This window comes from Rhinolophus sinicus, linkage group LG05, assembly GCF_036562045.2.
Source record: "Rhinolophus sinicus isolate RSC01 linkage group LG05, ASM3656204v1, whole genome shotgun sequence".
Taxonomy (NCBI): Eukaryota; Metazoa; Chordata; class Mammalia; order Chiroptera; family Rhinolophidae; genus Rhinolophus; species Rhinolophus sinicus.
The window spans coordinates 67,418,225-67,431,143 of NC_133755.1; the positions used below are offsets into that span (position 1 = coordinate 67,418,225).

The window sequence follows — 12,919 nt, forward strand, 5'->3', positions numbered from 1 at the left end:
AGTTCTAAGAGGTTGAAATGAAACCCATTACTTGTTTTTCCCGCCCTCTCTCTGTCTCCCTACTGCATGGCCCCAGATGAACGTGCAGGTGTAGGAAGTATGAAGCAAAGCAGAATAAATAAAAAAAAACCACCTTTCTGGTCAGAGGAACACAAAGGGAGCCTTGAGATCCAGGAAGCACTGGGCAGAGATCTCAGAGAGGGAGTAGCTCAGGAACGTGACCCTGTAAAGAAGATTGAGTTCCTGAGCTCACTACTAAACTGAATATGCATGGATCTGACCTTAAACAGTGGACCACAGATTTTCAGATATGAATTGCAGAATAGACAACCACCCAAGGTCCAAGGCTGGCCATGTGGGACAAATATAAGTAGCACCATGAATTTCTCCTCAGAAACCATGCAAGCCTTCTAGTAGTGGCACAATATTGTTTAAATGACAAAAGAACAGAGCCATTAGCCCAGATCTCTATATCCAGTGAAAAATATCCTTTAGAAATGAAAGTGAATAAAGATATTCTCAAGAGAAAAAAATTAAGAAAGCTTTTTAATCAAGAGACCTGCTCTGAAACAATTGCAAAAGGAAGCTTTTCCAACAGAAAGGAAATGATACCAGATGGGAACTTAGGATATGAGACAGAAAGGAAGAGTAACAGATATGGTATAATAGATAGTCTATATAATAGATAATCTGACATTTGAAAAAACATAACATAATCTGAGTTGATTCACTGTATGTAGATATAGTACATAAGATAATTACAACATAAAGGGAGCTATGTGGAGTAAAGTTTCCACATTCCACTTGAAATGATAAAATATTTTAAGTATCTGAAAAGATAAGCTTTTACATATCACAATCCCTAGAATAATTACTAAGAACTTTACAAAGAAATATAGTAAATAAAAACATAATAGATGAATTAAAACGGAATACTAAAAAAAATGTTTAACCCAAAACAATGCTGGAAAGGAAAAACTGGAACAACAAAAAAGCAATTAATAAAAAACAGAAAACAGATGGTAAAATAGTATACCTAAATCTAAATATATAAATAATTACATTAAATATAAATGGTCTAAACATGCCGACTAAAAGACAGAGAATGTCTGTGGTTTTTTTTTTAATGACCTAACTATATACTGTATGCAAAGCATTCACTTTAGATATAGGTAGGTGAAAAGTAAAACTATGGAAAACAATATACCACATAAACATTAATTAAAAGAAAGCCGGAGTGGCTATATTAACAAAATAGGCTTCGGAGCAAAGAGAATTACCAGGAATAAAGATTGCCATTACATAATGATAAAGGATCAATGTACCAAGAACACATAACAATTCTAAATGTGTATACACCTAACAGCAGAACTTCAAAATACATGAAGCACAACCTAAAGAACCAGGAGGAGTTTTTAGTATGCCTGTCTCAGTAGCAGAACTAGTGGCTAGAAATTCAGCAAGGATCTAAAAGAGCTGAAAAACACCATCAACCAACAAGAGCTCTTTGACATTTATGGAACATTCCACCCAACAATAGAAGAATACACATTGAAGTACCCACTGACCATTGAACATTCACTAAAATTGACCAAATCCTGCTTCATAAAATAAATATAAAGAAACTGAGATTGAATTAGAAACAGAAAGATAGCAGGAAAAATATCTCCAAAACTTGGAAATTAAATAATACATTTCTAAGTAACCCAAGGGTCCAAGAGGGAGTTTCAGGAAATACTAGAAAATATTTTGAACTAAAAAATGAAAATACAACATATCAAAATTTGTAGTATCAGCAAACACAGTGTTTAGAGAGAAATCAGTGCTCATAGTAGAAAAGGAACAACTAAGCTTCCACCTTAAGAAACTAGAAACAGAAGACCAAAATAAACTCAAAGCAAGAAGAATGAAAATTATAGATATGAGAGCAGAGATCAATAAGACTGAAAACAGAAAAGAGAAAGGTCAATGAAATCCAAAGGTTATTTAAATTTACTGAATTTATTATCACTAATAAATGAATTTAGAAGGTTACAGGATACAAGGTCAACATACACAAGTCACTCATCTTTCTATAGGCCAGCAATGAACTATTAGAAACTGGCATTAAAAACACAATACCACTTGTAATTAATCCAAAAGAATGAAATACTTAGGTATAAGTTTAATAAAACAAATGTGGGATACATATGTGAAAACTGCACAACACTCATAATAGAAATCAAGGAAGACCTAAATAAATAGAGAGATATATTATGTTTATGATTGGAAGGCCCAACAGGTAAAGATACTCGTTTTTCCAAAATTGGGCCATAGACTTAAAACAATTCCATTCAAAATCTAAGCAGAACTCCTTGTACATATAGACAATTTATTGCAAATGTAATGGAAAGGCAGAGAAACTAGAATAGCCAAAATAATTTTGACAAAGAATAAAGTTGGAGGAATTAATGGAACAGAGCAGAGAATACAGAACCCAGAAATCAACCCACATACACATAAGCAACTCATTTTTGAAAAACGGAGTTGGAACAATTGCACAACCATATGCAAACAAATAAACGTCAACCTAAACCTCACATTATAAAAATAGCTAACACAAAGTGGATCATAAATCTAAATATAAAATATATAAAACCATTAGGAGAGAACAGAGGAGAAAATCTTCGTGGCCTGTGGTTAGGCAAAGGGTTCCCAAGCCTGACACCAAAAACACAATTCATAAAAGAAAAAAATTAGCTTGGACTTCCTCAAAACGAAAACTTTTACTCTGTGAAAGATACTATTAAGGATGAAAAAGCAAGCTGGGAGAAAATATTGACAAATTGCATATCTGACAAATTACTTATCTGACTTGTATCAGGATATATTTTTTAAAAAAACTCTCAAAACTCAACAGTAAGAAAACAAACAAACAGAAAAAAAACAGTTTAAAAATGGGCAAAAGACACGAATGGGTGTTTCACCTAAGAGGATACACAGATGGCAAAAAAGTACATGAAAAAATGTTCAACATTGTTAGCCATTAGAGAAATGCAAATGAAAGCCCTTATGAACTAACACCATGTGTCTTAAAATAAAAAGCATTGACAATACTAACTCCCCTTGAGGGTGTAGAACAGCTGCACGTCACTCATACGTTGCTGGTGAAGGTAAATGGAACGCCATGCTGGAAAACACTTTGTCCGTTTCTTGTGAAGTTAAACATACACTTTCCATATGTCCCAGCCACCCTACTCCCAGGTTACTTACTCAGAGAGCTAAAAATGTATGTCCACACAAAAACCTGTACACAAATGCTTACAGCAGCTGTATTCATAATTGCCCCAAACGGGAAACAACCTGAATTTCCTCCAGGGGGTGAATGGATAAACCAGCTGTGATCCAACCATACAATGGAAAAACTACTCAGCAATAAGAGAGGCGTGGTGACTTGGATGAATCTCAAAGGCATTCTGCTGAGTAGAAGAAGGCAGGCTCAAAAGGGTATTTGCTATAGGATTAGATTTATCTAATGTTCTTGAAAAGAGAGCAGGGTAATGGAGAACAGAGCAGGAGTTACAGGTGTGAAGAGAATGAAGGAATTCTGGAGGAACTGTTCTGTGTCTGCACTGATGATGGTTCCATGAATTTATACACATGCTGAAATGTATAGAACTGTGCCCAAAAGAAAGAAATCAAGTTTACTGTAAATTTCAAGTAACATTTTTAAAGGTACAGATCATCAGCATTACTTTTTCTAGACAAATGAAATAAGGCGGGGCTTCTTTGCCTCTGACCCCACCAGCTCCCCTGAGACTCCCCACTGTGGGTTTGGTTAGCGCTGACGTGGGGAGCACAGCCCCTGCAGTACAGGGCACTGTGGTGCTGCTGCCAACCATCCTTGCCTCTCCTTCCTGTCTGTGCTCACCTCCCCCTGAACTGGGTCCCTCTTCCCTTTCTCCTAACCAGTTTCCTCCCACAGATTCTCCATCAACACCCTGTCCCAGCTCATGCAAAAGCTGAGACCAGATTGCTGGCATTTAAGTCTGTGGTTGGCCTCAAGCTTCCTGTCCACACTCCTCTCACTTTCACTTTACTTTCCCACATGTCCCCCACTCTCCTGTCAAACTCAACCACTCAGCTCTTCCTTGGGCTGTCCTCCCTGCCACTCGCCCATGCACCCCGCCTCAAGACCACTTCCAAAGCACCGCCCCACCCACCCACTGTGGGCTTCTCTGACCACTTTGTGTGTCTGATCTCCTTCCTTTGTGAACGTCCTCAACAGTTGGTTTAAATTTCTGGCCTAGCCCCGAATCACATTGCAACTTGTGTAATAGCTCTGAAGTATGAATTCCGTCTCTTCCTCGAGACTCTACGCTGTTTTCAGTTGGGTGCTTTTAATTGGTTTTCTGCAGTATTCTTCCCTGTGCACAAACATTGTCATCCTGTTAGCATGCAATGCCATTTTTCTGCAGAGTGTATGAAGTGTCTGTGCTGTAAACTCAAGCAGCCAGAATTCGACATTCTCAGTGCTGCACTCCCAGAGCACTGGTACATGGTTCTATATCAGACACCTTCTTGATGGCTTTGGAGGGAGCTGTAGGAGGGAGGAGAATGCAGTGCTCGCAGCATGGGCACCCGGACCACATGCTCCACCACTTCCTAGTCGTGTGATGTCAGCAGCTTACGCAACCTCTCAGGGCCTCAGCTTCTTCACCTATGAAATGGGAATGATAACAGTGCCTGCCTTAATGGGCCGTGGTGAGGATTATAGGAATTAACAGATGTAAAGCACTTAAAATAGTGCCTGTTACATAATAAGTGCCCAGCAAATGTTATCTATGTAACCAGTGTCCCTTGAAAAACACCAGGAAAGATAACCTGGGGCTTTTTGAACCCCACTTTCAAAATCAAAGGGTCAGGCTCCCAGCCCTCTTCTCTCCCTCTCTCTCTCTCTTAATCTCAATAACAAGGAGAAACAACCTCATTGAAAAATGGGCAGAAGATTTAAACAGGCACTTCACAAAAGAAGACACGTGAAAGAGCATTAAGCATGTGAAAATATGTTCAACATCACTACTCCTCAGAAACATGCAAATTAAAGCCACAATGAGAAAAAAAACTGACAATACCAAGTGTTGGCGAGGATGTGGAGCAACTGGAAGTCTCATACTTTGCTGGTGGAAATGCAAAAAATGGTCCAGCCACTTTGTATAACAGGATAACAGTTTCTGAAACATGCATGTATCATATGACTCAGCAGTTTCACACCTATGTCTTTACCCAGAGAAATGAATGCCTGTGTCTGCACAAACACACAGACATGAATGTTCAAAATAGCATAATTCTTTATGCCCCAAACTGGAAACAATCTAGTGGAACACTAGTTGGAAGTCAGAAGGAATGAAATATTAATACAGACAACAGCATGGATGAATCTCAAAAACTTTATGCTAAATGAAAATCAAGGACTCTGTGCTCTCTGATTCCATTTATATGAACTACTAAAACTGGCAAAACTAAAGTGACAGCACATCAGTGGTTTTCTGTGGCTGTCGTCGAGGAGGGATCCACCACCAAGATGCAGGAAAACCTTTGAGGATGAGGGAACTTATTTCTATGTGGGTTTCAGTGGTGGTTACACACTTACCAAAAATTCGTCAAACTATACACTTAAAATGAATGAATTTTATTGAATGTCAATAATGCCTTAAAGGAAGAAACAAACCCAAGGGCTGATTGTTTAAGTGTCTTTGAACTTGTTATCCCAGCACCGTAGGTGTGGTGGTCTCGGGGACTGGCCAGCAGACCTCCTTATTGGAAATAAGGTCCTTTGAAGTTCATTTTCTTTCTCTTGTTTCGGAGCTGAGGAGCCAGCTAACATCGACCGATTTCTGGTGGGCACCATGGTGTGTCCCAGGCGGAGGCTGACGGAAACAAGCTTGTGTTTCTGTCACTCTGACATGAGCTCACGTTGTGTTGTCCGCCAGCCCGTGTGTTGTCATTACACCCATTGATGAAGAATACACAGTACTAATGAGCTGGGTGTTATCGGGTCACAAATCATTTATAATGGGCAAACTAGGACAGGAGTCGTGCTTTTTTTGGCTAAGGAGGTTGCATGTCACTGTTTAAAATCTAGGCCAAAAAAAAATATTTATAATGCGTAGACAGCCACTCAGAACGTTGAAAGGTTCCTTTCTTTTCTGCCGTGTGTTTGAACACCATGCTTGTTACCCTGGACCAGCAAAAGGGCCTCAGAAACTTCCTGCTGCACCTCCTGTCAGTGTGGGACTGGGAAAGGGATTGTCCCTTGGCTGGGAGCAAGGCCTTTGTAGAAGCCACCTAAAGGATTTCAGGTCATCCCAAAACTCCAAGGATAGGAATGAGTGATAAACCAGGAAAAAGAAGAGACCCTGAGTATGGGTGGCGGCTATGCATTTCAGGTGAGCTTTAAAAAATTGCCTCAGATGCTATCAGAAAACAGCCCAAACTGAGCTATAATCAGGAAAAGATGGCTTGTAAATGGGGATGTTGATATAATGTCAGGTTGTGTGTTTTTAGGCAGAGGCTAACGGGGTAGTTATGGCCACCATGCCATCTAGGAAAGGGTATTTGGGATGTGCCCCTGTGATTCCAAGGACTGCTTGGGGAAGCAGGATCGTCATTGATCCTGACACCTGTAGCCATTGACACGTACCCCAAGGGACTCGCTGAGTTGTCACAGCCACCAGAACTCTGTCCTGAGTGTGCATTGGCCAGTGACCTCATGATAAGCAATCAGCATCCTAGGCACCTTGATCCCAGGCACCAGGGTACCTAGAGCAGCAGGTAAACCATGTTTGATAAGCTTTGCAGCTGTGGCCCCTGCTCTCTCAGTGAGCTGACTTTCTGAAACATTCCATCCTGGGTGAATTTGGAAGGGGTGGGTCAGTTTTCCCAGCCCCAGATCACCTTTGAATGAACTGAATCCTGATGAAGGACTTGTCCTGTGGAGCTGAGAGCCAGCCCCTGTCATATGTCATTAAGGATTGAGGCCTGTGGAGGGGCCCTGCTTCCCAGACTTACTCAGGTGAGGGCGGGCTGCCTGCATCCTGTATGATTGGCATGTGGGGGCCTAGAAAGATGCTTTCTCAGATGATATCTCAGCTAAGCAGTGCCTAAGAGGAAACCAAAATTTCATCAGGAGGAGATGCTCGATGGAGCTCGTTCTTGTTTGCTTGTCTAGTACAGAGGCCTCTTTAGCTGTGGTTTCCTGTTCAAATTCCCAGGGATCCTAGAGCCCCTCAGGGGGGCCTCAGTGGCTCAGAGAGTCCCTCCCCTCAGACTGAATAGCTCCACTCAGATCTCTTTATAGCTGTGCAGTGTCACCTGTCATTTTTTTAGTAGACTTTATTTTTTTGGAGCAATTGTAGGTTCACAGAAAAACAGAGCAGAAGGTACAGTGATTTCCCATATACCCCGTCCCCACACATGCACAGGCTCCCCCATTATCAACACCACCTACACACCAGAATGGTACGTTTGCTACAATTGATGAACCTGCAGTGACTCATCATTGTCACCCAGAGTCCATCATTTACATTAGAGTCCACTCTTGGTGTTGTACAGTCTATGGGTTTGGACAAATATATAATGACATGTATCCACTGTTATATACAGTCTCATACAGAGTAGTTTCACTGCCCTAAATATCCTGTGTGCCTCACTTATTCATCCCTCGCCACCTCAACCCCTGGCAGCCACTGATCTTTTTACTGTCTCCATAGTTCTGTCTTTTGCAGCATGTCATATAGTTAGAATCACACAGTATGAAGCCTTTTCAGATTGGCTTCTTCCCCTTTGTAGCATGCCTTTAAGGTTCCTCCATGTCATCTTTAAAAAGGTTCATTCAGCCACTCTTAGCAGCGTGACCACCACAAGCAGTCCCTGTCATGTTAGCCCTGGGTTGGGCATGACTTGCAGATGGTTTCATGTGAGGTATGTATGCCCTGTGTCCCTGACAGGATGATGAGCTCTGGGGCAGTAGCCAGCACATATGCCCTGGGTGGCAGTGACTCTCTGTCAGCCACTCAGGACACTTGGCTACCCCTTATGACTTGACGCCAAAGCTCAGTGCTCTGATCTGGGGGGACACAGTTCGAGGCTAAGAAAGGGCTTGCCGAGCGAATCCGTCTGGGCTGCAGCATCTGAACAGTATGCCGCTTGCTCTCTGAAGGTTGAAAGCTCTGGGGGTCAGAGTGAGTGGTATCTGGCGACAGAGCTAATCTGCGTAAGATTTTTGCATCTGAGTCAGAACTTACTTATTAATGCTGTCTCTCTTTGTGGCCAAGAGTCTAGCAAAACATTTTTCTGTCCCCATTACTCAGCTCCGAATTGTAACGAATGTTACTTTCCCTGGAAGAATTTTCATAGGCTAATCACAGCAGACCCACATGCTGATAGAAAGTACTTCTCTTTCCTACTAAAGCCTTGATGACACGGAATGTTCCAGTAACCTGTGCGTTTTGTGTTTCCAGAGCTTCTCGAAACAAGTCTGAGAAGAAACGTCGGGACCAGTTCAATGTTCTCATCAAAGAGCTTAGCTCCATGCTCCCTGGCAACACGCGGAAAATGGACAAAACCACCGTGCTGGAAAAGGTCATCGGATTTTTGCAGAAACACAACGGTAAAGGTCAAGCTTCTCTTTCATGGTGTTCCTGCCCTTTCACTGGTGATAAGTTCATCAGGGTGGGCTTCCTGCTGGGTTCTCTCTCCCAGCAAAGCCCCATCGCATCAGTGCTCCCTCTGTAAGAGCCCCTCTCTGGCAGGTTTGGGAGAGGATGCTCACCTCCCAAATTGCTGTAGTAGATAAAGAGTCCAGAACAGCCTCACAGGGGGCCCCCAGCCCATTGGAGTGGCGTTAACGGCGGGGGGGGGGGGGGGGGGGGGGGGGGCTTAATTAAAAATGTCTGGAGCAAGCATTTTTTATCCAGCCCTACAGAGATGCAATTCCCAAATAGTCATTGTCCCCTGAATCAGACTGTCCTGGTTCCTCCAACCACCTCTGCCATTGCCCCTAAACCATTTGGCCTCCCAAGTTCCAACATAAAAAAAAAAAATTGAAAATCATTGATTCACTTTCCAAATCTGTTTTTATTGAGACAGAACTCAAGTACCATAAAATTCACCATTTTGAAGTTTATAATCAGCAGTTTTCAGTACATTCACAAGGTTGTGTAACCATCAACATTATCTAATCCCCCAAAATTGAAACCCCATACCCATTTGCAATCACTTCCCATTTCCTCTCCCTCCAAATCCTGGCAATCTTCTTTTTCCATATATAGTTGCCTAATCTGGGTATTTTATACAAATGGAATCATATAATATGTGGTCTTTTCTTTCTGGCTTCTTTCATACAATATCCATATTTTAGCAAGTATTTGCATTTCATTCCATTTTGTGACTAAATAATATCTATTGTATGCATATACTACATTTCGTTTATCTGTTTATTAGTTGATGGATATTAGTTGTTTCCATATTTTAGCTGTTACGAACATACTGCTATGAACATTCATGTACAAGTTTTCTTTGTTGTTGTTTTTTCTTTTGTTTTTTTTAAATTAAAGTTTATTGGAGTGACAATTGTTAGTAAAGTTACATAGATTTCAGGTGTACAATTCTGTATTATATCATCTATAAATCCCATTGTGTGTTCACCACCCAGAGTCAGTTCTCTTTCCATCACCACATGTTTGACCCCTTTACCCTCATCTACCACCCCCTCCCCCCTTACCCTCTGGTAACCACTAAACTATTGTCTATGTCTATGAGTTTTTGTTTCTCATTTGTTTGTCTTGTTCTTTTGTTGTTTTTGGTTCATATACCACATATCAGTGTTTTTATTTAGATATATGTTTTCAGTTCTCTTGGATATATACCTAGAAGTTGAATTGCTGGATCAAATGGTAACTCAATGTTTAACTTTTCGAGGAACTAATTGTTTTTCAAAATGGCTGCCCAATTTTATATTCCCAACAGCAATGTATGAGTGTTCCAGTTTTTCCACATCCTTACAAACATTCATTCTTGTCTGGTTTTGTGTGTGTGTGTGTGTGTGTGTGTGTGTGTGTGTGTGTGTTTATAATCTTCCTAGTAGGTATGAAGTAATAATTCATTGTGGTTTTGATTTCCCTAATGACTAATGATGTTGACCTTTTCATGTGTTTATTGGCCATTTATATGCCTTATTTAAAGAAATGTCTATTCAAATCCTTTGCCCATTTTAATTGGATTACTTATGTTTTTGTTGTTGAGTTGTAGGAATTCTTCATACATTCTGAATACTAGACCCTTATCAGATATATGATTTACAAATATTTTCCCCCATTCTGTGAGCTGTCTTTTTACTTTCTTATTGCTGTCTTTTGACACACAAACGTTTTTAAGTTTGATAAAGTCTAGCTTATCTTTTTAGTTGTTATCGGTTGCTTGTGCCTTAGGTATCATATCTAAGAAATCATTGTCTAATCTAAGGTCATGAAGATTTACATCTATGTTTTCTTCTAAGAACTTTATAGTTTTAAGCTATAGATTAAGCATTTGATATAAGCTATAAGTTGAGCATTTAGATATTTGATCCATTTCAAATTAATTTTTATATATGGAGTGAGGTAGGGAGTCGAAATTCATCCTTTTGAATCCAGTTATTCCAGAACTATATTATTTTTTAAAAAATTTTTAGCACTTTATGTAACAGTATAACACACATAACAGAGAATACACAAAATATAACTGTACAGTTGAATTAGTTATCACAAAGTTGACACAACTGGGAAAGCAACAGCCAGGTCAAAAAAAGAAGCTTCTCCAGTAGATGTCCCTTCCTTCTTATCTACCGGTGTTTTTCTCAAAGGTTATCTCTATTCTGACTTCAAATTCCAGAGATTGGTTTTGCCTGTTGGGACCTTATTCAGATGGAATTGTACATTATGAACTTGACATTTGTGAGATTGATCTGTATTCTTCCGGTGCTGTGGCTAGTTCATTTTCATTAGTATATAGTATTCCATTATATGACTTTACCACTTGAATCCACCCTTGAATTTATGTCTTTCTCAAATCATCCTCTCTTCCTTTTACTCTCCTTTTCCCTCTCAGCACTGACCACCCTGCCCATGACACCAAATATAATATAGTCAGAAATGTCAGATTATTGAGGCTATAATTACAGTTCTTCTGTGCTTATGGTGATGTTTCTTTGTCAGTGAACATTTCCCTAGACAAGATGAGCTCATGGAAGAGGGCATGGCTGGGACACTAGAAAGTTTCATTATACTTGTTTTTTAATTAATTCTTTAATAATTTTATACACCTAGTAAAAATATGATAGTAATGATATATCTTCCTTATTTTTTTCCCAAAGCTGTCCAGGGAAGAGTAAAGAATATGTTCAATTGCTTTTGTTAAAAGTCGGGGAAGAACAATCAAGCAGAACTGGAATATAGTGTTGCAATAGTATTTGATGGCCCCAATAATTTAATCAGAATGGTTATATTTCCTAAATAATGATTTAGCCAAGTGAAAATAGCAGGTTGGTTTGATTACCAAGATATTTTTGCAAATTACTCAAACTAGGTCAGTGCCACTGAGAAGCAGGACAGCTGTTAAATAGGACAGCTGGGATCAAGTTCATCAGTGTGACATTTATGCTGGGCTCTGTCTGCTGAGGAATTAAAGAATTGTCAAATCTGGGACCTGGAAAGGATCAGTCAGCAGAAACGCAGCCTCCTAACACCAGGAGCGCCTGTATCTGTCTCGCCTTTTTCACAAGACTAAGGCCTACTCCACGTAGCCCACTTAAATGCATCCAAGGTCACTGCAGGGTCTGACTCATCCTCCGTGATTCCACATTCAGGAGAAGGCAGAAAATCCATGGTAGAGTTTATGGAGAAATATGGTAGTTGGACCAAATTCTGGATTAAAGCAAAAACCCAAAAACAAGCAATAACTTGACCTGTAATCCAAATGGGCATGAACTCCACAGGCATCTGCAACGAGACAGAAAATCACAAGGTCAGCATTTTTTAAGGGCTCACCATGAGCCAGCCAGGCATTGTTCTAAGGGTTCTCTGAGCTTCACGCACTCTTTGAATTAGTGCCATTTCACAGGTGAGGCAACCGAGACACAGAGATGTTAAACCACTCACCCAAGTGAGAAGGTGTAGAATCTATACCAGGCAGTTTATCTCCAGAGCCCAAATTTTTAACATGACATCCAACTGCTTCTCCACAAGAGGTGATGGTGATTTATGGGGCTCTTACAGATACTTGTGTCATAGCTACGCTATAGCTATTCATTAGTGTGGCTATTTAGATGACTGGTTCTCAGCCTTGTTTCCCATTAGAATCACCCGAGGAGCTTTTGAAACTATATATAACTGGGTCACACCTCCCAGACCAACACGTCAGAATTTCTAGGGGCGGAACCCCAGTGGTGAGCTGGAGCCAGCTCACACCAGCTTGCAAAAGATGATTGAGTTTGCAGGAGTTTTGCAAGCCCGTTGACATCAAGTTGACAGCTTGAAGTCAACCACCGTGGGAGTATTTACACCACAGAAAGGGGCAAACACTATAAATCAAGGCTTTCTATTGTAGGCACAGACAGCGTTTTACCAGCACACCACTGGGTAAGGCCCAAGCATCTGTATTTTTAAAGCTTCCCGGGTGATTCCACTGTACAGTCAGGGTTAAGAACTGGGTTTAGACATGCTTTCTGCCTTCATGCTAAAGGGACACCACATAATAAGTAAGGAAAGATAATTAGGTCCCAGTAGTTATTATTTCCTCAACAATCTTTCAAGCATCTCTTTTTTCTCAGCTTGGGGGATGAATCTTAATCCTAGAATGTGTGCTTATTTTCTTTGAAGTAATCCAAGTGAAAATGAGAACC

At 40.4% G+C, this 12,919-nt stretch overlaps 1 protein-coding gene across 1 annotated transcript in view; it reads left to right on the plus strand.

Moving 5' to 3' along the window:
- The window catches only part of NPAS2 (neuronal PAS domain protein 2), a 144,852-nt gene that overhangs the window by 79,698 nt on the left and 52,235 nt on the right, over window positions 1–12,919 (plus strand). Inside the window, exon 3 of the mRNA XM_019753869.2 lies at window positions 8,502–8,650. Coding sequence (XP_019609428.2) covers window positions 8,502–8,650 — 149 coding nt within the window. The remainder of the gene's footprint in view (window positions 1–8,501; window positions 8,651–12,919) is intronic.